At 45.3% G+C, this 22,667-nt stretch overlaps 1 protein-coding gene across 1 annotated transcript in view; it reads left to right on the top strand.

Moving 5' to 3' along the window:
* LOC309550053 (von Willebrand factor A domain-containing protein 5A-like) overlaps positions 1-22,667 on the top strand; it is a 220,099-nt gene that overhangs the window by 184,751 nt on the left and 12,681 nt on the right. Inside the window, exons 17-18 of the mRNA XM_082250520.1 lie at positions 345-410; positions 11,229-11,383. Of these exons, the coding sequence (XP_082106646.1) occupies positions 345-410; positions 11,229-11,383 (221 nt within the window). The remainder of the gene's footprint in view (positions 1-344; positions 411-11,228; positions 11,384-22,667) is intronic.

Raw genomic sequence — 22,667 nt, 5'->3', positions numbered from 1 at the left:
GTGATAGCGCAAGAGTTTTACACTACCTATTACCAGGAATTGTATGACGTTGTTCCACTAAAGAGTTATCCCATAGGAATAGACGGTCTGGGAGATCCTGGGATTAGACTAGGCATTTAACCACATTCCGCACCGATACGGCACATTTTAGAATTGCCAGATGGTGGTCAGAAAGGAAAAATTTGGGGATCTCTAGAAAGGTCATAACTTTCCAGTCTCCAGGACATGTGACAGTGGGAAATGTATCAGGTATATAGGGAAAAGGCAGGGAAATCTGTCAGATATTGAAGGTCAAAGTGCAAAATAAAAATACTAATTTTAGTTTCCTTTCTGTTATGTTTTAGCCCCTTATATGTTCTCGTTGTCATCTATGATGGAATGCAGTGATACTTATGAGATAGAACATGGAGGTATTTATTTTCCAGTTACAATAACATGTTTAAAGTGTATGTCGAGCAATACAAAAAATATACAGTATATCTGCATTACATGTACAGTATCTCACAAAAGTAAGTACACCCCTCACATTTTTGTAAATATTTTTTTATATCTTTTCATGTGACAACACTGAAGAAATTACACTTTGCTACAATGTAAAGTAGTGAGTGTACAGCTTGTATAACAGTGTAAATTTGCTGTCCCCTCAAAATAACTCAACACTCAGCCAATATTGTCTAAACAGCTGGCAACATAAGTGAGTACACCCCTAGGTGAAAATGTCCAAATTGGGCCCAATTAGCCATTTTCCCTCTCCAGTATCATGTGACTCGTTGGTGTTACAAGGTCTCAGGTGTGAATGGGGAGCAAGTGTGTTAAATTTGGTGTTATCACTCTCACTCTCTCATACTGGTCACTGGAAGTTCAACATGGCACCTCATGGCAAAGAACTTCCTGAGGATCTGAAAAAAAAAGAATTGTTGCTCTACATAAAGATGGCCTAGGCTATAAGAAGATTGCCAAGACCCTAAAACTGAGCTGCAGCATGGAGGCCAAGACCATACAGCGGTTTAACAGGACAGGTTCTACTCAGAACAGGCCTCGCCATGGTCGACCAAAGAAGTTGAGTCTGGTTTCAATCTGACAGAGTAATTAAAGTTGTTTTTTTTACTAAGTTAAAGGAAAAATATAAATGCTGGGACATGCTCTAGAATGGAAGTGGAAGGTTATGGGTTGAACTATGGAAATGCCTGGAAATAACCTTTTGGTCCAATGCTGTGAGCTGGCCTTTTGCTTATCCATTTGACTTTTCTCTCTGAACGTTCTTAATGCGTTTTTTTCAGATCCTCAGAGAGTTCTTTGACATGAGGTGCCATGTTGAACTTCCAGTGACCAGTATGAGAGTGAGAGCGATAACAAGAAATTTAACATACCTGCTGCTCCCCATTCACACCTGAGACCTGAAAGTGCCCGGTATTGAAGTGGTTAAAATATTACCTGGTGCTTCTTCCATGAAGGTCCTTATTCAGACAACACAGGAGCACAATTGGGAAAAAGGGACAGAGCGTTGTCACACTATAACAGGAAATTACTGAACAAGGACCTTCATGGCAGAAGCACTAGGTAATATTTTAACCACTTCAATACCAGGCACTTTCATCCCCTACCTGCCTAGGCCAATTTTCAGATCTTAGCACGGTCGCATTTTGAATGACAGTTACTCAGTCATGCAACACTGTACCAATTTTCAATGACATTTTAGGTCTTTTTTTTGAGACATATAGAGCTTTCTAAGGAAAAAGAAGAAGTAGTTGGCGCTGCCTGATGGGGTATTGGGAATTCAATATGTGGTTGCTAGCCTCCTGAATTAAGTTATGTATGAAAAATCTATGCACTATAATTTAGGATATATAAAACAGCATGGACCAAATGGTAAAACTGGGTAAATCTATGTGTCAAATCAATGGTGTCCCATGTGTAGATCAAAACATAAAAACATAAAAATATAAAAAATATAAAAATAAAACATAAAAAATCGTAAAAATCAGATCAACATATACATACAATGTGTGCAATCGGTGAATATAAAGTGCAAAAAGTGCAATAGTGGATATCAGGAGTGAAATAATAATAAATTAGTTAAAATGTCCAATCATAAATAAGCAACCATATCATCACAATCAATAAATATAACCATAAAAATTCTGATAAATATAAGTGCAAAAAAAGTGCATATATATAGCTGCAAATAAATAAGTGCAAAGGTGCAAATAAGTGAAAAAAAGGAAAAAATTGAAAAAATCTGTTTCTGCTATACAGCTGTGCTAAAAGTGGCAGCACAAAAATTGGACACTTGTCCAAAGGCCCTCCAATAAAGGACCCGGAACTAAAGACACAGGAACTGTTGCAGACGGGCGCATATAAGAAATGCACCGCGGATAGAACAGGCTTTTCCGTCTACCGAACCCGAGGCCTGGAACACACATCCGGCGGTTGATGCGCACGCCATCCCCTAGCGTGCACCGCGAGTGAGGAGGTTGCGGTTCCTATGCCAGACGGGCGCACGATAGGTTATATTTTTATGTGAGTACATGTCCTTTTTTAATAATAAAGTGTTTTTTAAAAACAATATTACACTATCGGAGGCTCCTTCCCTTTTCTTCTACATACCTGGGTACTGCACTGGAGTTTACTATACCTACTGAGCTGACATCTGAATACCATTGGAGGAGAGAGATCGAAGTCTAGGGATATCCTGATTGCCAGTATATGGGAGCGATCCCTTATTATCGACCCGCTGTTTACCCCTGTGGGGGTAAGGGAATCTGGTAAGCGCAGGACCCCAGGCTCAGGGGAACACTTCTTCCTTCTTCCCATTCACCCATTCACCCCACTCTGGGCATAGAGAAAAGAGCACCTTGATCACTATATATGGACTATACATATTTAGGACTTTTTTGGATCTATCAAGTCACCGAGATTGCACATTTGTTGTGATTTATAATCCATAATTTCCATAATCCATAATTTGCACGGACACTCCAATTTTTGTGCTGCCACTTTTAGCACAGCTGTATAGCAGAAAGAGATTTTTTCGATTTTTTCCTTTTTTTCACTTATTTGCACCTTTGCACTTATTTATTTGCAGCTATATATATGCACTTTTTTTGCACTTATATTTATCAGAATTTTTATGGTTATATTTATTGATTGTGATGATATGGTTGCTTATTTATGATTGGACATTTTAACTAATTTATTATTATTTCACTCCTGATATCCACTATTGCACTTTTTGCACTTTATATTCACCGATTGCACACATTGTATGTATATGTTGATCTGATTTTTACGATTTTTTATGTTTTATTTTTATATTTTTTATATTTTTATGTTTTTATGTTTTGATCTACACATGGGACACCATTGATTTGACACATAGATTTACCCAGTTTTACCATTTGGTCCATGCTGTTTTATATATCCTAAATTATAGTGCATAGATTTTTCATACATAACTTAATTCAGGAGGCTAGCAACCTCATATTGAATTCCCAATACCCCATCAGGCAGCGCCAACTACTTCTTCTTTTTCCTTATTCATTTAAATGCTCCCCTTTCAGGGTTGCATTTTTTGAAGTGGGCAGCAGCCAGGTGTGGTGTCACATTTTTTCCATATATACCCCCTATACTAAGCGCGGAACTACATAAACCCTTTTATATAGAGCTTTCTATTGGTGGTATTTACCACTGGGTTTGTTATGTTTTGCAAAACAAACAAAAAAGACAACAAATGAAAAAAAAAAATACATTTTTCTTATTTGCATAACTTTATAACAGAAACAAATTAAAAGGCACAAGTGGAAGAAAGGGACCGAGCATAACCATTTGCAAACCGCCCACCGTAGATATACTGCTGATCACAAACAACAGGAGCCCAGCGGCGGGTACCGCGGACTCGATCTCCATCGGCCCCCGCCAATTACAGAGGACACAGGCAGAACGACAATCTGCCTATGTAAACAAGGCAGATTGTTGTCTTTCAGAAGGGAAGGTATTGATCCTGTATGTCTGCTAAGCAGGAACACGGATCTTTGCCCTTCCCCAGGCAAACCACCTCCCCCACAGTGAGTAAGCACAGCTTAGGCACACAAGTTACCCTTTTTATCTCCTGATGTTAACCCCTTCCCCTTCCCTGCCACGGACATTAGTACAGTGACAGTGCATTTTTTTTTTAGCACTGATTACTGTATTAGTGTCAATGGTCCCCAAAAAGTGTCAAATATGTCAGGTGTCTGATTTGTCCACCGCAATATCAGTCCCGATGTAAGTCGCTGATACTTGTAAAAAAATTTATAAATAAAAATATCCCATAGTTTGTAGATGCGATAACTTATGCGCAAACCAATCAGTATACGCTGATTGGGATTTTTCTTACCAAAACTATATATGTAACAGAATACATATTGGCTTAAATTGATGAAGAAATTCGATTTTTTACATTTTTTTTTTTTTATTGGATATGTTTTATAGCAGAAAGTAAAAAAAAAATATTTTCTCTTACGTCCTCCGACAGTCGCCGCCTCTTCATATTCGTCACATATGGGGTATTAGACTTTGCTCCGAAGGAGTAGCTAGGCAACAGAATATGTTAACATTAAAGCTTTTAACATATCCCACTCTCAAGGGGTGGTCCCCTCAGTCAATACCCTCCTACTTCCTGCAACCATATCTCAGTTTCAATGTCTAGCTTGTCAGGAGTGGCTGGCTCTCTCTGTGCTGGGGCTTTGTGCCCCAGACTCTTTCTTCTTTTTTGATTTTTTGTTTGAGTTTTCTCTCTACCTTTACTTAGCTGTTATTTTTGTCAGCGTTAGTTAGTTCTTCGGATGAAGAGGATCATGCGGGCTGGGTCTCGGGCTGATCCCCCTGGTCGCAGGTCGTGGGTCAGTGGCTTCCCAGCCTGCCATCGAGCGTTCAGCCAGGTAACGCTCCTGGCACAGTGAACGACCCTTCCCTGTTCGGTGCAGGGATGATTGGTGAGGTGGCTACCTCACTGGACGCTGTGCGGTTTCTTAACCCCCATTCTGTGCGTCTTGTATGCGACTCTTCCTGCCTCATGTGCAGCGGCTTGTTCGCCTGTGCGGGTCCCCCACGCCACTGCGAGGTAAGTGTATTTATGTGGGGACCTGTCTGTCTGGGGGGGTGTCAGTCTGGGACTGTGTAACCTGCCTCTATTCACACTGTTTGTCTCCCTATCTCTCGGCTGCATGCTGTGGGCTGCAAGGGGGGGGGGGGAGCTGTGTGACACTGTGTGTGTCAGCCTTGTCAGTGTGAGAAGCTGTGTGCTGTGGGGCATGTTTTGTGGCATGTTTGGGCATTATACAGCGATCGCTGCGGCGATCTGACATGTTTTTTTATACAGACATGTGTGCTTTACTGTACTGTGGAGCGGCGGTTTCGGCGCCAAGCGGCGCCATTTTGCCTACACTCGCTCCGGCCGCATGTTCTACATGCATGGCGGCCATTTTCTTGTAGCCTCCCATAGGCTTTCATAGAGCGCCCTGGCAGCATCACTTCCTCTTCTCCAGGAACACCGATCGAGGCAGCAGCAGCGGCGAGGGTCTCCTCAGGTTTTCTCCTTCCTATCCATTGCCTGTGTCAGTTTTATTGTCCCTGCGGGGGTCTCATTGTGCTTGTGTGTGGTGCGGTGGGCTGCGCTCGCCGCGCGTGTTAAAGGGGCAGTTAACCCTTTATTATCCGGCATTTGTTATAGGGGCAGTTGATTCTCAGGAGAGCAAATTTCCTACCGCCTTGGTGGAAAGCCAGGGGACCGCTGTTTCCCCCCCCAGGGGGGGATTTAGCCACTATTGTGGCTGGCCTTGCTGCTCAGGTGCAGATGCTGGTGGCTGCTCAATCTACTAAAAGACCCAGAGTTGCTCTTTCCTCTGATTCTGAGGGTGAAGGTGATGGGGCTGTTATGGCGGGGGCCTCCTTATCGGGGTCCCGCTCCTCCCTGGATCTAGTGGGGTCTGAGGTGGAGGCTGAAGTTGAAGGGGTTGATAATTCTCCCCCTGGCTCGCCTGAAGAGCTTGCAATCATGGATGAATTGATTGCTTCCATAAAGCAAACGCTGCGTTTGCAGGATGAAGTGTGTCCCCCCGCTGCCTTGGCGGCTTATGGGACGCAGAGAAAACGCAGGACGCCGCAGGTTTTTCCCTGCAATGATGATTTTCAGCGCGCTGTTAAGGAACAATGGCGCAATCTGCGCAAACCTTTTGCTGTACCAAGTAGGTTCAAGCTGCGTTATCCTTTCTCGCCTTCCACTGATGAAAGGTGGTGTGTGCCCCCCCCCAGTGGATCACGCAATTGCGGTTTTAAACAAATCCACTGCGATTCCTGCAGAGGATTCCGCTGTGTTCCGTGATGCCACGGATAGGAGATTGGAGTCTCTTGCCCGTCATACTTATTCTGTTACGGGTTCTATGCTTAAGGCTCTGTTTGCTTCTCTCATGGCGGCCCAGGCGATCGCAAGTTGGACGCAGATGCTTAGGCGCGTCCTAGTGGCCGATTCGGCCTCGCCGGCGACCCTGGATATGGTGGATCAAATCCACCAGGGTGTCATGTATCTGTGTGATGCGGACTTGGACCTAGTTCCGTTGGCTGCACGTGTGCACAGCGTGGCGGTGTTGTCTCGCCGCCTGGTTTGGTTGAAATGTTGGTCGGTGGACCAGTCTTCACGTAAGACCTTAGCCAATCTGCCTTATGATGGGTCTCGCCTTTTTGGGGAGTCCTTGGATGTGTTGATTAAGGGGATCACCGGAGGTAAGAGCACTCTCTTGCCCCATTTCCCCAAGGCTAAGGGGGCTTCTGGGAAGAAGCATGCTAATTTTCGGCCCCCTCAGGGGTCCTTTCGTGCCTTTCGGTCGCACTACAAGGGCAAACCGTTCAAAGGTCAAGGCTCTCAGAAGAAGCCCTGGTCTGGTAAACAGAAGTCCGGTCAATCCGGATCCGCAGCCCATAACAGTGCGGCCTGAAGGGGCGCCCTCACCCAGTTTTGGGGTGGGGGGACGCTTGCTCGGTTTTCTTCAGCCCTGGTTGGCCCGCGTGCGGAACAGATGGGTTCAGGAGATCGTTCGATCTGGTTACAAGATCGAGTTTCTCTCTCGGCCGGAGAGCAGATTTTTTCCCTCAAATCTTCAACTGTCTCCAGAGCGTTTACGGGACCTGCACCTGGCGGTGTGGGACCTGAGGGCTCAGGGAGTGGTAGTTCCGGTGCCTCATCGGGACAGATTTCGGGGGTTTTATTCCAATCTGTTCACCGTGCCCAGAAAGGAGGGCAAGGTTCGTCCAATTCTGGACTTGAAGGCTCTGAACCGCTCTGTGCGGGTTCGCAAGTTCCGCATGGAATCCCTGCGGTCGGTGGTGGCTGCCCTGGTTCCGGGGGAATTCATGGCCTCCATCGATTTGAAGGATGCGTATCTTCACATCCCCATTTTCGATGGTCACTAGAGGTACCTTCGATTTGCCATTGCGGAGGATCACTACCAGTTCGTGGCGTTGCCTTTTGGTCTCGCCTCGGCTCTGCGGGTCTTCACCAAGGTGCTTGCACCGGTTCTGGCATTATTGAGGGCCCAGGGCATTTCTGTCCTGGGGTATCTGGACGACATTCTGGTTCGGTCTGCGACCAGCCAGGGTCTGGAGAAGGACCTGTCTGTCACGATGCAAACTCTGCAGGAGTTTGGTTGGACGATGAATTTTCCAAAGTCGACGCTGAGTCCGTCGGTTCGTCTTCCCTACCTGGGAATGATTCTGGACTCGGTGCAGGCGAAGGTCTTCCTGCCGGAAGACAAACTCAGAACTCTTCAGGAGGAAGTCAGGTCCCTCAGGGACGTTCCGCACTCGTCTCTACGGACGTGCATGAGATGTCTGGGATTGATGGTCTCGGCCTTCGAGGCGATTCCCTTTGCCCAGTTTCACACGCGGGGTCTCCAAGAGGAGGTTCTGTCCATGTGGGACGGGCGACCTCAATCTCTGGATCTTCAAATCTCGTTGAGTCATCGCACCAGAAGAGACCTTCTTTGGTGGCTCCAGTCCCCGATGGTGTCCGGGGGCAAGTCGTTTCGTCCGATCTCGTGGACGGTAATCACCACGGATGCCAGCCTGTCGGGCTGGGGTGGTGTTCTGGGCGTTCTGTCCGCCCAGGGGACTTGGTCGGAGGGGGAGTCCTCCCTTCCGATCAACATTCTGGAATTGCGTGCGATAAATCTCTGTCTTCATCGCTGGACGGACCGGCTGCTGGGCTGCCCGGTTCGGGTGCAGAAGGACAATGCCACATCAACCACCAAGGGGGCACCAGGAGTGCCTGAGCGGCTCGAGAAGTGGCCGACATTCTGTCTTGGGCCGAGGCTCATGTCCCGGCGATAACGGCGGTTCACATTCCGGGGGTGGAGAACTGGCAGGCGGACTATCTGAGTCGCCAGACCCTGGATCAGGGGGAATGGTCTCTCCACCCGGCTGTCTTCCAGATGTTGTGCGCGAAGTGGGGTCTTCCAGATGTGGACCTGTTCGCGTCTCGTCTCAACAACAAGGTGAGAAGGTTCGTGGCAAGGACGCGCGACCCTCGGGCAGACGCGTCGGACGCGTTAGTGGCCCCGTGGCATCAGTACAGGCTGATATACGCGTTTCCACCGATTCAGTTGCTGTCCAGGTTCCTTCGCAGGTTACACTCGGAACGCAGCACGGTGATTCTTGTGGCACCGGACTGGCCTCGCCGGTCCTGGTACGCAGACCTCGTGAATCTGGCGGTCGACGCCCCGTGGCGTCTGCCTCTTCGAGACGATCTCCTGTCTCAAGGACCGATATACCATCCTGCTTTACAGTCGCTGGCTTTGACGGCCTGGCTGTTGAGACCGAGGTCCTGAGGGAGAAGGGTCTCTCCCCTGAGGTCGTTCATACCTTGATCAACGCGAGGAAGTCTTCCTTGGGGAAGGTTTATTACCGTACTTGGAAGGCCTATTTTGCTTGGTGTGAGTCCAGGGGATTTTCTCCCTGCACGTACTCGGTTTCCCGAGTGCTGTCCTTCCTTCAAACGGGTGTCGATCAGCGTTTGGCGCTGGCTACGATAAAGGGTCAGGTGTCTGCGCTGGCCGTTCTGTTTCAACGTCCCGTGGCTTCCAACTCCTTGGTTGGCACCTTTGTTCAGGGTGTGCGGCATCTGGTTCCTCCTAGGAGGGATCCTCTGCCCCCTTGGGACTTGAATCTCGTTCTGTCTGTGTTGCAACGTGCTCCTTTTGAACAGATCAGGGAGATCTCGTTGTCTATGTTGTCCAAAAAGGTCGCCTTTTTGGTGGCGATCACTTCGGCTCGCAGAGTGTCGGAGCTGGCAGCTTTGTCCTGCAAGTCTCCGTATCTGGTTGTTCATTTGGATAAGGTGGTCTTGCGACCTAATCCTTCTTTTCTTCCGAAACGAGTTTCGGAATTCCATCTTAATGAGGATATTGTCTTGCCTTCGCTGTGCGCGAAGCCTAAACATCCAAAGGAGGTGAGATTACACGCTCTGGATGTTGTTCGGGCGATAAGGGTTTACCTTAAATCGACTGAGTCTTTTCGAAAGACGGATTCCTTGTTTGTTCTTCCAGAGGGTCCTCGGAAGGGCATGGCGGCGTCGGCCTCTACCATCGCCAAATGGATCAGGCAGACCATTGAACAGGCCTATGCTTTGCAGGGGAAGGTTCCCCCTGTGCCTGTGAAGGCGCACTCTACTACATCTCTGAGTACGTCTTGGGCCTGTCGTCATGGGGCTTCTGTGGCCCAGGTGTGTAAGGCGGCGACTTGGTCGACCGTACACACTTTCACAAAATTCTACAAAGTAGATGTTCAGGTATCTGCGGATGCTTCCTTTGGCCGCAAGGTTCTTAGTGCGGCGGTTCCCTAGGGTCCCTTGTGGGGACCACTGGCTGTTGGGATAAGTTTTTTATCCCCGGGTTATTTGTTTTTTCCTGGGTTGTTGCTCCTGTTGAGCACCTGTTTTTTCCTGTTGCCCAGCTGGGTTCCTTCCTTTGGTAAGGTTCCTTTCTTTGATGCGGAGACTGCATTGCCTTTTCGACGCGGATGCGTTTCCCACCCCTCATGTTTGCACTGCTTTGGGACGTCCCCATATGTGACGAATATGAAGAGGCGGCGACTGTCGGAGGACGTAAGAGAAAACGGAATTTTTGTAAAATCTTACCTGTAAAATTCCTTTCTCTGAGTCCTCCGACAGTCGCCGCCCCCGCCCCTCTTTTGGGGTTTGGTTGTATGCTCTACTGCTATTCCACTAAAACTGAGATATGGTTGCAGGAAGTAGGAGGGTATTGACTGAGGGGACCACCCCTTGAGGGTGGGATATGTTAAAAGCTTTAATGTTAACATATTCTGTTGCCTAGCTACTCCTTCGGAGCAAAGTCTAATACCCCATATGTGACGAATATGAAGAGGCGGCGACTGTCGGAGGACTCAGAGAAAGGAATTTTACAGGTAAGATTTTACAAAAATTCAGTTTTTTTTTGTTTAAAGCGCAAAAAATAAAAACCGTGGAGGTGATCAAATATTACCAAAAGAAAGTTCTATCTGTGGGGAGGGGGGATATACATTTTAATTGGGTACAGCGTCGCATGACCGTGCAATTGTCAAGTAAAGTAACGCAGTACCTTTTCGCAAAAAATGGCCTAGTCATGAAGGGGGGGGGGTAAACCATTCAGGGCTGAAGTGGTTGATGGACTGCAAGGTTATAGATTTCACTTTAACAATGTAGAGTGTGATATGTGTGCCTTCATAAAGTATATGTGCAGTAAACCCCGACAATGACGTTCTCCTATATACTTATGTTTTAAATATTCCATTGAAAGTTTTTTGTTTTTTTTTGTTCATATCTTTAAAAAAGTGTAAAAAATACCTGTTGATCCTGCCAGAAATCCAGTAAGCTGATATCTTTCTAAGATCTCTGCCTGTGCTGCTTGTCAAGCAGTGTTATCGGTTCTTCCCTTTTCACTTCTGTGGACTAAAAATCACAGAAATGAGGAGAGGGGGGTGGTGTTTGTAGTTCAGATCAGGGAAGCAGCCTAGTGTGACAAAGCTGGTCCGTCATAGGTACAGTACAGTGAGAGTTGTCACCATAGAACAGGAAGTGTGTTACTGTCAGGATCACAGGATGTCAGTTCAAAATAAAGGAAAAACAACCTGAAAAAAAAAATGAATGCAACCATCAGATATAAGCAGTGATAATCATATTTATATTATTTTTCTACATTTAGATTCATGGAACTCACCCGCTGTCCCAGAGGAAACCCCCGCCCTTGTTAGGCTGATCTCCCTGCAGAATGCGGATGGATCCTGGAACCTGAGCCCCGAAATCTCAGCTGTTCTGGGAATATCTGAGACAGACATAAAGACCGAGAACCCCCACCAGGTATCGTGTTGCTGACCATAATTGCAATATTTCTTTATTTACCTGAAAAATGTATTTCCTGACAGTCTCCATGGCAGCATACGTGTGGGTTAACCCCGCCTCCTCTCCAAGGGTATAGGACCCCCCTCCCATAAATTTCAGCTCTCAGGTACAGCCAGTGTTCCTTTTTTGTCCTCCTCCAAGGACCTACATATTGGATGTTTTCTATGGCCGGCTCACCTCAAGATGTTTGGATGGTATCTGTGTGTCCAGGGCCCAGCCACGGGCGGGTGAGTGACACCTGAAATCCCCCAGCTCTCTGCGGTTGACTGAAGCTTGGCCAACATACCTCTGACAAGGTCTGAAGACTATCTGTGCAGCTCTTCATGGCAGCAGTATTTTTCTTTTATATGTCTTTCTTTATGTTTCTTCCCTGGTGCTAGTGGTATTTTAGGGCCCAATGGCGCTGAAATGCTTCCTGCGTTCCAAGACGCCTTCCTCTTCCTCCTCTGCTGTCCCGGCCAATCGGACGACCGCATCCCGGTCCCGCGCATGCGAAGTGCGCCGTGAGCGAAGCCGAGGCTTGGTTCGCGTATGCGCACTCGCGATCGCGGGCGCATCACCGCTGATGTCATTCCGGCGGGGAATTTAAACAGCTGTCAAACCCCAGTACTCTTGGGAAGTACTGTGGCCATTGCGGCAGCTTTCCTGTGTTTCCTGCTTCCTTGCTACAGGTATGTGCAAAGTGATGGTTGGTGTCTGACATGCAGAGTGGGGGATGGTTTACATTGTACTATCCATTGTACTATCCTTGTGTCTGATGTATGCTACCTTTCTTTATCAGTCTGGTTGTTTGGCCTGAAGTATGGATCCTGCGTCACCGCCCTCCTGTGGCCAGCCCTCTCATAACAGCGTTTTTAGGGGGGGCAGGGGGATGGCTAGCTGGTTCCTGGTTCATGGCTAAATCCAGTGTCTCCCCAAATATTTCTCTTTTTCCATCAGCTCTTCCAGCTCTGGAGCACCTCAGGATAGGGACCCTGTCAGACCACGTAGAGGTTCATCCTCCAGATCAAGACGCCATGTGTCTCCATCAGGGAGCAGGCTTCAGAAGAGACGCTCTAATTCCTCCTCCAGACACCACACACACCCTCATGGTCACCGCACGGATCAGAGAGCTTGTTGAGGTTGTGGGGCGCATGTCCCGGAGGACAAGTCCCTTTGCGAGCCATGCTTCGCTCGCACAGCTGGTGAGAGGGAGTCCGAGGACCACAAGTTAGAAACCCTGGTGAAAAGGGTGGGACAACAGTCCCTGAAGGAGTGGGGTACTGTTCCAGCCCATGGTCCCGCCACAACCAGCTCTCCAGTTGAAGCACCTGAGGATCAGGGCCCCACTCAACCGAGCCTTGCTTCTGTGAGATCATCAGATAGCGATTCTGAAGAGGAAGGGGCAGTAGGAGGCTTTGAGTTCACCCTAGTTCCGCCCTTAATCAGAGACATTAAGGAAGCTCTAAAATGGGAGGATCCTGTGTCTCCCCAAAAGAAGCAGCTGAAGGGGTATATATACACACACACTTATATGTATTTATACATATACACATATATAGGTGTTATAGCAGAGAAGCCATATGGGTGTAAATTATTTCATTAGCGCAAGCATAGTGTTCTGCTACTTTCACACCTATATATGTGTATGTGTATATATATACATACATGTGTGTGTGTGTATATATACCCCTACACAGAAGTACTGATATTATGCCTGCCTCCAAAGACGCCCAAAAAATGCCCAAAAAAACGCCAGCTACAAAAACGCCCAGGTGTGTTTTTGCAGCAGGCGTTTTTTTTGGGCATTTTTTTGGGGGTCTTTGGAGGCAGGCAAAACATCTGAAATTCTGTATAAGGGTATATATACACACACACACACACATATGTATTTATACACATACACATATATAGGTGTTATAGCAGAGAAGCCATATGGGTGTTAATTATTTCATTAGCGCAAGCATAGTGTTCTGCTACTTTCACACCTATATATGTGTATGTGTATATATAAATACATGTGTGTGTGTGTATATATCCCTACACAGAAGTTCAGATGTCATGCCTGACTCCAAACATGTCCTCCAAAAAAGCCCTATAAATGCCTGCAACAAAAAGCAGGGTGACAGGGGCGAAGCCACTATCCGGTTCTATAAGTGCTGTAAGAGAAACGATCTTTTCTCTATAGCAGTCACCCTGAAATGGAAGGGTTTTGTCACCCTGCCATAGCAGTCAGAGTCAGTTAACCCTACACTACACTACAGTCCCCTTACACTTAACACTTTCCCTACAGAAACTAGATTATTAAATCTAACTATAGTGGAAAATAGTAGCCTAACTACACTAGATATCCCTTTCCTCACACTAATAATTGCTAAATGACACTTTGAGAGCAGAAGTAACAGAATTGCTTCCACTCTCTTCCACAGCCCTGTATTAAAATGGTAGAGATTTGGCGGGGCTATCTTATATACTGGGGGGCGTATTCACTAATGATTGGCCTCTGGACCCCCTAGTCACTCCAATCACATTCCTAGCATTCTCCTGTCCCTCAATTGGCTTTTACTGATGGTTCTGGTCCAATCACGGGCTTTTAAAGTTCCTGTCCCATTGCATTTTGGTCGGTTCTGGTTGCCGAATTCCGAACTTTTTCAGCAAAAAGTTCGGAATTCGGCCGAACCTCGAACAGTCAATGTTCGGGTCGAACCGATGGTCGACCCGAACCGTTCGATCATCCCTAGCCAGCAACTCAGGCTGGGGAAGCTCATTGTCTATCAGAAGTAGCTCAAGAGGGGTGGTCTCCTCAGAGACACACTCCAGTTTCCAACATCTTGGAACTCCGAGCAGCCTATCAGGCTCTTCGAGCCTTCCAACACCTTGTGGAAGGGAAGTCGGTAATGCTCAGGATGAACAATACCACAGCAGTGTCTTATGTGAAGAGACAAGGTGGGATGCGGAGGCTCATCTAGTCAACATATCCGCAGTTTACATTCCAGGACCTCAGAACGTCCAGGCAGATTTTCTGTCCAGGGTCCAGATGAACCACAATGAATAGTCTCTTTATGCATGAGTCGTTCAACTGGATTCTGTCACTGGGAGTGTCTCCCGAAGTCGACCTGTTCGCCTCTCCTTGCAACCACAAGTTGGAGAAGTATGTCACGAGAGGCAAGTGCCATCAAGCCTACGGGACAGATGCATTAACCGACAGGTGGGAGTTCAGCAGGGCCTATGCCTTTCCCCCAGTACCCATCATTCTCAAATTCCTGCAGAGACTTCAAGCAGAAGATGTCTAGGTCGTGATGGTGGCTCCCTTCTGGCCGAACAGGCCATGGTTCCCACTTCTCCTACAGCTCAGCTATCGGGACCCAGTCCCTCTTCCCCTCAGACCAGACCTTCTTCTACAGGGAACATCAGTGCACCCCTGTCCTGCAGTACTCGGGTTGACGGTCTGGTTCTTGAGAGGGAAATGTTGGAGTCGCTCGGCTGTCCGCCGACAGCCATTCCCACCTTAATGTGCTCTAGAAGACCGAGCACAAATGTGGTATACCATATAATCTGGACAAAATTTATGGAATCTGCATATCCGGAGGGAATGTCTTTCCCAGTCCCTGGGATTAAAGAAGTCTTAAAATTTCTTCAGGCTGGTCTGGATATGCCCCTTTCAGTAGGCACTTTAAGAGTCCAAGTGTCAGCGTTAACCGCCTTCTCCGGTGTTGTGTGGGCTAAACACCCACTTATTCAACAATTCTTTAAAGGAGCAGCCAGACTCAGACCAAAGAGAAAACCTAGATTCCCGAAATGGGATCTGCCTCTTGTCTTTAATGCCTTCTCAAAGACTGACCTAGTGTCCTCTTCTTCCATCAAGGACCTTACCATCTGGACAGTTTTTCTGGTAGCCATCACATCGGCTTAAAGGGTCTCTGAAATAGGCTCCCTCGGTTATAGAGAACCATTTCTAACTTTCTTCCCGGATCGGGTAGTTCTGATACCCATGCTGAATTCAAACCCAAAAGTTACCTCGGTATTCCACGAGAATCAAGAGATCGTTCTCCCTACTTTCTGGTCTTCTGATGAGACTTGTCTTCATCCGCTGGATGTAGGTGAATCCTTGAGGATTTATCTTCAAGCAACAACATCGTTCAGACAGTCAGACAACCTCTTTATTTTATTCCTGGGAAAAAATAGAGGGAAGCGTGCTTCATCCAGAACCATTGCATCATGGATCGTGGCAGCTATCCAGCAGGCCTATAGGGCAGAGGGTTTGGCTCCTCCAGAGGCGGTGACGGCCCATTCTACAAGGAGTATATCTACGTCTTGGGCGGCCTCGCGGCAAGTGGCTCCAGATGTGATCTGTAGAGCGGCTTCCTGGTCTTCGGTCAACACCTTTATGACCCACACCAGGTAATTTTTTGTCTGACTGTTTTGTCTGCTAACAATATGAATTAAAGTTTCTTTGTTTAAGCATTCCCACCCGTGTGGCACAAGCTAGTTATTTCCCACACGTAGGCTGCCATGGAGACTGTCAGGAAAACGGAAAATTCCTATCAAATACGTACCGTAATTTTCCTTTCCTGATGGTCTCCATGGCAGCCGGAGTTCCCACCCTCTGGTCTTGGATATGGAACACACGCTGTACCTGAGAGCTGAAATTTATGGGAGGGGGGGTCCTATACCCTTGGAGAGGAAGCGGGGTTAACCCACACGTAGGCTGCCATGGAGACTATCAGGAAAGGAAAATTACGGTAAGTATTTGATAGGAGTTTTCAGTTTTTTTACAATTTATTTTATTTTTTTTTATTTTGTTAACATCTTTTTATTGTTTTATAATCGTTATATACAGTAGTTTATACACATTCCCATTTCAATGTAGTTTATACAATATCCGATCTGTAAAATTTATACCAGCCATTTATACCAATCATTTATACAAATCCTTTGTACAACTCTTCTCCTTTACCAACGACATCCTATTACAGTTTCCATCCTATTACAGTTTCCATCAGACCACAATTAAGCATAATGTCATATTATACTAAGTATCATCGCACCAAAAGGAAACAACAAAACAAACAACAGCAAGAAAAAAAAAAAAAGGGGAACCCCAGCTTCAACCATATCTAGTATTTATCACCATCCCAAACCATTACATAATAACCATTAATACTTATTAGTCAATCAATCATCCAACCAATAAGTAGTCAATCAGCCAACCCACTACCAAAGCCTCTCCATTCTTACCCTCCAATATATTTATGGTAATCTCCGATGTGTTTGAAAGCGAACCACGCTCCCCAGATCTTTACAAATTTCTCAGTTGAATCTTTGGCGATAGCCACAGTTTTTTCTAAATAGCATATCCTGTCAAAAGATTTCAACCACTCTTTAATAGTAGGAGCCTGATCTATTTTCCAATACCTCGGAATTAACACTTTGGCAGTATTTAGTAATTGCTAAACCAGTGACTGTTTTTTTTATTTCTGACCATAATAAATTAAAAAAAAAAAAACACATAGCTACCGTATACATGTCCTTTAATACATTCATATTTGGTTTGGCAAATAAAGCTGAAGTGACGAGGGAGTCCGGAAGTCTCTGGAAGAATAAGCAAGCTTGAGAGGCTAAGCGAACCCTGTCTGCAGGCCATGAGAAGGCCTGGGAGGGGAGGTGCTGCAACCAAAGCTGAGCCTGAAAAGCCTGTGGTCTGGGAGAACAAAGAGCGCTAGTGCTTCTGTATGGAACTTTCATTTTGTTTAATCAATATGGGCTGCCATGACCGCAATACGTATATATATATATATATATATATATATATATATATATATATATATACATTGGGTATACATTGGGTTTGTAGTGGTTTACCAGGCTTATGGCTGAAGCTATCGGCTATAACCCCAGTATTTTTATTTCAGCCGGTGATTCTCTTTCTCATGAAAGCAGATTAGCCACTGGATCGCATAAGCAGCGGAAGGGGTCATCACCCCCCCTCCCGCTGCTCATCTGTGTTTCCCTGGCTTTCCATTCTTACCAGTGAGCCCGGGAAACGATCCAACGAATTGTGCACTGGTCACAGAAGTGAAGAGAGACCTGATGGTCTCTGATCACCTCTATGATCATAACGTCACTTCTGGTCTAGAGCAAGTTTTTTTTTTCTCGACCTGTCATCTCTTATTTCTATTACAAGTGATATATTTACATTCCTTGTGATAAGTGAAAAAAAAAAATTAAAGTGACAGTGTAAAAAAATTTAAAAGGTCCCCACCCCCCCTCAGTGCTCACACGCAGAAGCAAACACAAACGTAATGGTATTCAAACCACGCATGTGAAGTATCGCCGCCAAGGTTAAAGCAAGCACAATAATTCTAGTGCTAGACCTCCTCTGTAATTCTAAATAGGTAATATCTAAAAATGTTAAAGCGTCGCCTATGGAGATTTTTTAGTATCATAATTTGCCGCCTCTCCAGAAGCGTGCACAATTTTAAAGCATGACATATCTGTATCCATTTACTCAGCGTAACATACATTTTTTCTTTTTTTCCCCAAAAATTGGGTTTATATATTTGATTTTATTTGCATTAAAATTCATTAAAGTGTACTTATTCCAAAAAAATAGCATTTGAAAAAAAACTTTGCAAATACCGTGTGACATAAAATATAGCAAAGATCACCATTTTATTCTCTAGGGTCTCTGATAAAAAATAAAAAATTTTTTATTGCACATGAATTTTAATGGCATCCCAGTCGTAGTCCATAGGGTTCAATATTGAGTTGGCCCACCTCTTTCAGCTATAACAGCTTCAACTCTTCTGGGAAGGCTGGTCACAAGGTTTAGGAGTGTGTCTATGGGAATGTTTGACCATTCTTCCAGAAGCGCATTTGTAAGGTCTGGCACTGAGATTGGATGAGAAGGCCTGGCTCGCAATCTCCACTCTAATTCATCCCAAAGGTTTTCTTTTAGGTTGAGGTGCAGGCCAGTCAAGTTCCTCCACCCCCAAACACGCTCATCCATGTCTTTATGGACCTTGCTTTGTGCATTGGTGTGCAGTCATGTTGGACAGGAAGGGGCCATTCCCAAACTGTTTCCACAAAGTTAGGAGCATGAAATTGTCCAAAATGTCTTGGTATGCTGACGCCTTAAGAGTTTCCTTCACTGGAACTAAGGGGCCAAGCCCAACCCCTGAAAAACAGCCCCACACCATAATCCCCCCCTCCACCAAATTAATTTGAGCAGTGCACAAAGCAAGGTCCCTAAAGACATGGATGAGCGAGTTAGGGGTGGAGGAACTTGACTGACCTGCACAGAGTCCTAACCTCAACCCAATAGAACACCTTTGGGATGAATTAGAGCGTTTTGTATGTTCCAACCTGAGGAAGGGCGTGAACGACCATACCTTGAAACGGTTGTTATGGAACACCCTGGTATTTGTATATTTCTGTATATTTTTTCTTGAACTTTTCAATAAATTGATATTTCAAATAGTTTATTTATTTATTTATTTATATATATATATATATATATATATATATATAATTTTTTTAGGCTTTTTTTTACATGATTTGCTTGGTTAGCATTTAATGTGGCTTTTTACGTGAGCCCCCGGTTCAACTTTAGTCTAGTAATACACTGCTCTAAAAATGAAGGGAACACTTTGTAGACACACCAGATCTCAATAGGGAACAATATCATGCTGGATATCTATACTGATATGGACTGGGTAGAAGATTTTCCGCCTTAATTACCAGGCCATTTTTTGTGATTCGGCACTGTGTTATTTTAACTGACAATTGCGCGGTCGTGCGATGCTGTACCCAAATAAAACTGATATTCTTTTTTTCCCACAAATAGAGCTTTCTTTTGGTGGTATTTGATCACCTGTGCGATTTTTATTTTTTGCGCTATAAACAAAAAAACAGCAACAATTTTTACACAGTTACATAGTGGTTGAGGTTGAATAAGGACAATCGTCCATCCAGTTCAACCTGTGTAGGTGTGTGTGGCCGTAATCATTTATCATACCCCTGAATGTTTTTATCCTTGAGATGTACGTCCAAGAGTCTTTTAAAAAAAGGAAAAAGTGGATTCGGATCTAATGGTTACCCTGGAAATTGCCAACATCCCATAGTAATGAACAAATTCCGACGTTCTACAGCCTACCAAAGATTCACAAAAATAAAACCGACCGGTTTTGCAGGCAGTATTGCAGAAAATCTTAGTAGATACGTCAACAGCAAACTGTATCCATTTGTACAGATCCTTCCCTCTTTTGTCAAAGACACAATACATTTGCTACAATTATTGGAGGGCATGTCGGTTCCTTCGGATGCCCTGCTGGTGGCAATTGATGTTGAAGCTTTGTATAGCTCCATCCCCAACCAGCAGGGCATCCGAACGATTGGACGTGTCCTGACTCAATCAAATTTAGATTCACCATCTACATGGAACTTCATCTTACAATCGTTGGAGTACATTTTACTGCGAAATGTATTCGCCTTTGGCGGTTCCCACTTCCTCCAGGTGCAGGGCGTTGCGATGGGGACATGTTGTGCCCCATCGTACGCCAACCTGTACCTGGGGGAGTGGGAACGTTTTTTCCTCTCTGAGGAATCTCATCTTCCATATACACAACACATACTAGCATGGCATCGGTACATCGATGATGTACTGATTATCTGGACAGGTACTTATGAACTGCTTTCTGAGTGTGTGAATTGTATGAATAAAAACTCATACAATTTAACATTTACTCTCAATTTTGATTTGAATACTATCGACTTCCTGGACATCACCATAACAAAGGACCAATGCGGACAAATTAGAACAACCCTATTTAGGAAACTGACTGCAGCCAACACAATTCTATACGCTACTAGCTCCCATCCCACCCCGCTTTTGAAATCTATTCCATACGGACAATATCTGCGACTTCGCAGAAATTGTTCCGAGGAACATACCTTCAAAATCGACGCAGACAAACTAAGAACCAGGTTAACAAAGCGGGGATACTCACAGACGTGTCTAAAAAAGGCTTATCGGAAGGCAAGGGCATGTAAGCGACAGGAATTGTTATTCAAAAACAAGAAAGGGACAATTTCGACACTAAATGAAGACAAAACACAACATCAAGCGCGTATTATCACCAAATATACAAAACAACATGACCGGATCCACAACATCGTGAAGAAATATTGGCACTTGTTAACATGTGACCCGAACCTTAACCCATTTGTAACTGAAAAACCAGCGATAACGTACCAGAAGGCACAATCATTAAAGGACAGACTGGTGACCAGTGCGTTCACCGGTGAAGATGATGAGATCCTTGTAAGCGATCGGGGACATTCAAATGTGGCGGCTGTAACATCTGCCGCCACATGTACACTAAAACCAATATTCTTTTACCCAATGGCCAACCTTATAGGCCTTTGCACTATGCAAATCGTAAGACCTCTGGAGTGGTCTATCTCCTCCTCTGCTCCTGTGGGTGCTTTTATGTGGGAAAGACCAAGAAGGAGTTCCACAAACGAGCACAAAGACACATCTCTTGTATGCGTCAGTGAAACCCCGACCTCCTACTGGGGAGACACGTTCTAGGCACACATAAGGGTGTTTTCCCACAAGCTTTCTTCATCATTCTCGACAGAGTGCACCCCAGCAGCAGAGGAGGAGATTGGGATAAAACCCTCCTGCAAAGAGAATCTGGATGGATTCACAATTTGAAGGCCATCATACCCCCAGGCCTCAATGACAATATTAATTTTAAGCCCTTTCTTGAGGGTTTCTCCTCAGGAGGCTGGGACCCCTGAGGCGTGAGCTTCCGGGTGCCCATTGTCCATATGATCTAATTGACAAATTGAAAAGTGGACACAATTTATACATCCTGGAGGTGATCTCCTGGTTTCTGTCTTCTTGGTCTTCGCATATACTTTAAGATCGCGCTTATAATACCGACAGGTACTACTGGCGACTACAATAAATGTTAGGAATAAAACATATAATATATGGTTGAAAAACATCTACCAGTACTTTACCCATATTGACACATGGATGGCATGTATTTCTAACAATTTGGCATGCGGTACGATGCAGGCGTCCCCGATGTTTTAGTTGGGGAGGCGTGCATCTTCGTCCCCAGATATTCCTTCACAAATTACATTATACATTTAGGTCCAACTATGGTCTGTGCAATGCCTTGTAAGATCCCTCTTTCTTTACACTGTGCTGAATGGGGCTTTAACGGAGGCAATATACACACCCGTTACGTTTCAAATCACCCTTATCATAGAAATAAAAGGTCTTTTCTACTTTTATATTTGCTTTTATGTGGTCTTTACCACCCCCAGTGTACCAGATGATGGTTCTAGTAGGTAGAATACAAGATCAACAACAAGCTACCTTACCATGCCTTATAAGAATAAATTTAAACCACATAAATGATCTAGTTATTGAATCATTAATTGGCATAACCACCAATATGTGCAAAGCACAGAGAAAAACCCTAGTTATTTTTCATCTCTAACTCCACCCTTCTGATCCGCTGGTAATGACCGGATCACACAGATGAATACCCATGTCTTTTAGCCAAACATACTCATATTTAAAAATTTGACATATTCTAAGATCTACTACCTTGCTGTTCTTCCTTTTATGCGCCAGATCTAGTCCTGTCAAACTGATTTTTGTATATACTGTATGTATGACCATACAAATTACTGTTATCCCTCTAAGTAAAGGTTTTCGCTTTTCCTATATGTATATGCATATATTTTCTTCAGTGCCATGTTCTATGTTCTTATAACAACTTTTGTAAACAATTACAATTATTCCCATTGATGTAAGCAAAGTGTTTATTGTCTAAAGCTTATGTTTTCACAGCGGGACGTGGTTGGCTGCTGCCTTCTTGAGCTCCCCCAGCGCACAAAGGGGCGACCCCGCTCCCTACTGGCCCCTGTGTGTCGTCATTGTATGAGCTTCGGTGGCCGTGTGACGTGCCCTGACGTGCCCGGACACGTTGGCGGCACTGTGCGCTCTGGACACGGGGGACCCCGATTGGTCCTCATACACGCCATGGGCTGAGACCTTCTGGTCTCTGCGCATGCGCCGGCGTCTTTAAATGGCGGACGCTCTCAACCCTGAGTGCGGGCCGCCATTGCACATCCTCCTACTCGACACCCAGGTAAGGCAACATGATAGAGAACAGATGCTACCCTCCAGGGTCCGCTCTTAGGATATGTTGACCTGATTCTTACCCTTTACTATTTCAGT

The sequence above is a fragment of the Pelophylax lessonae genome (genome assembly GCF_965119305.1).
Source record: "Pelophylax lessonae genome assembly, chromosome: 1".
Classification (NCBI taxonomy): Eukaryota; Metazoa; Chordata; class Amphibia; order Anura; family Ranidae; genus Pelophylax; species Pelophylax lessonae.
The sequence above is the reverse complement of the archived record's forward strand: the minus strand, read 5'-3'. Positions and strand labels throughout refer to the sequence as shown.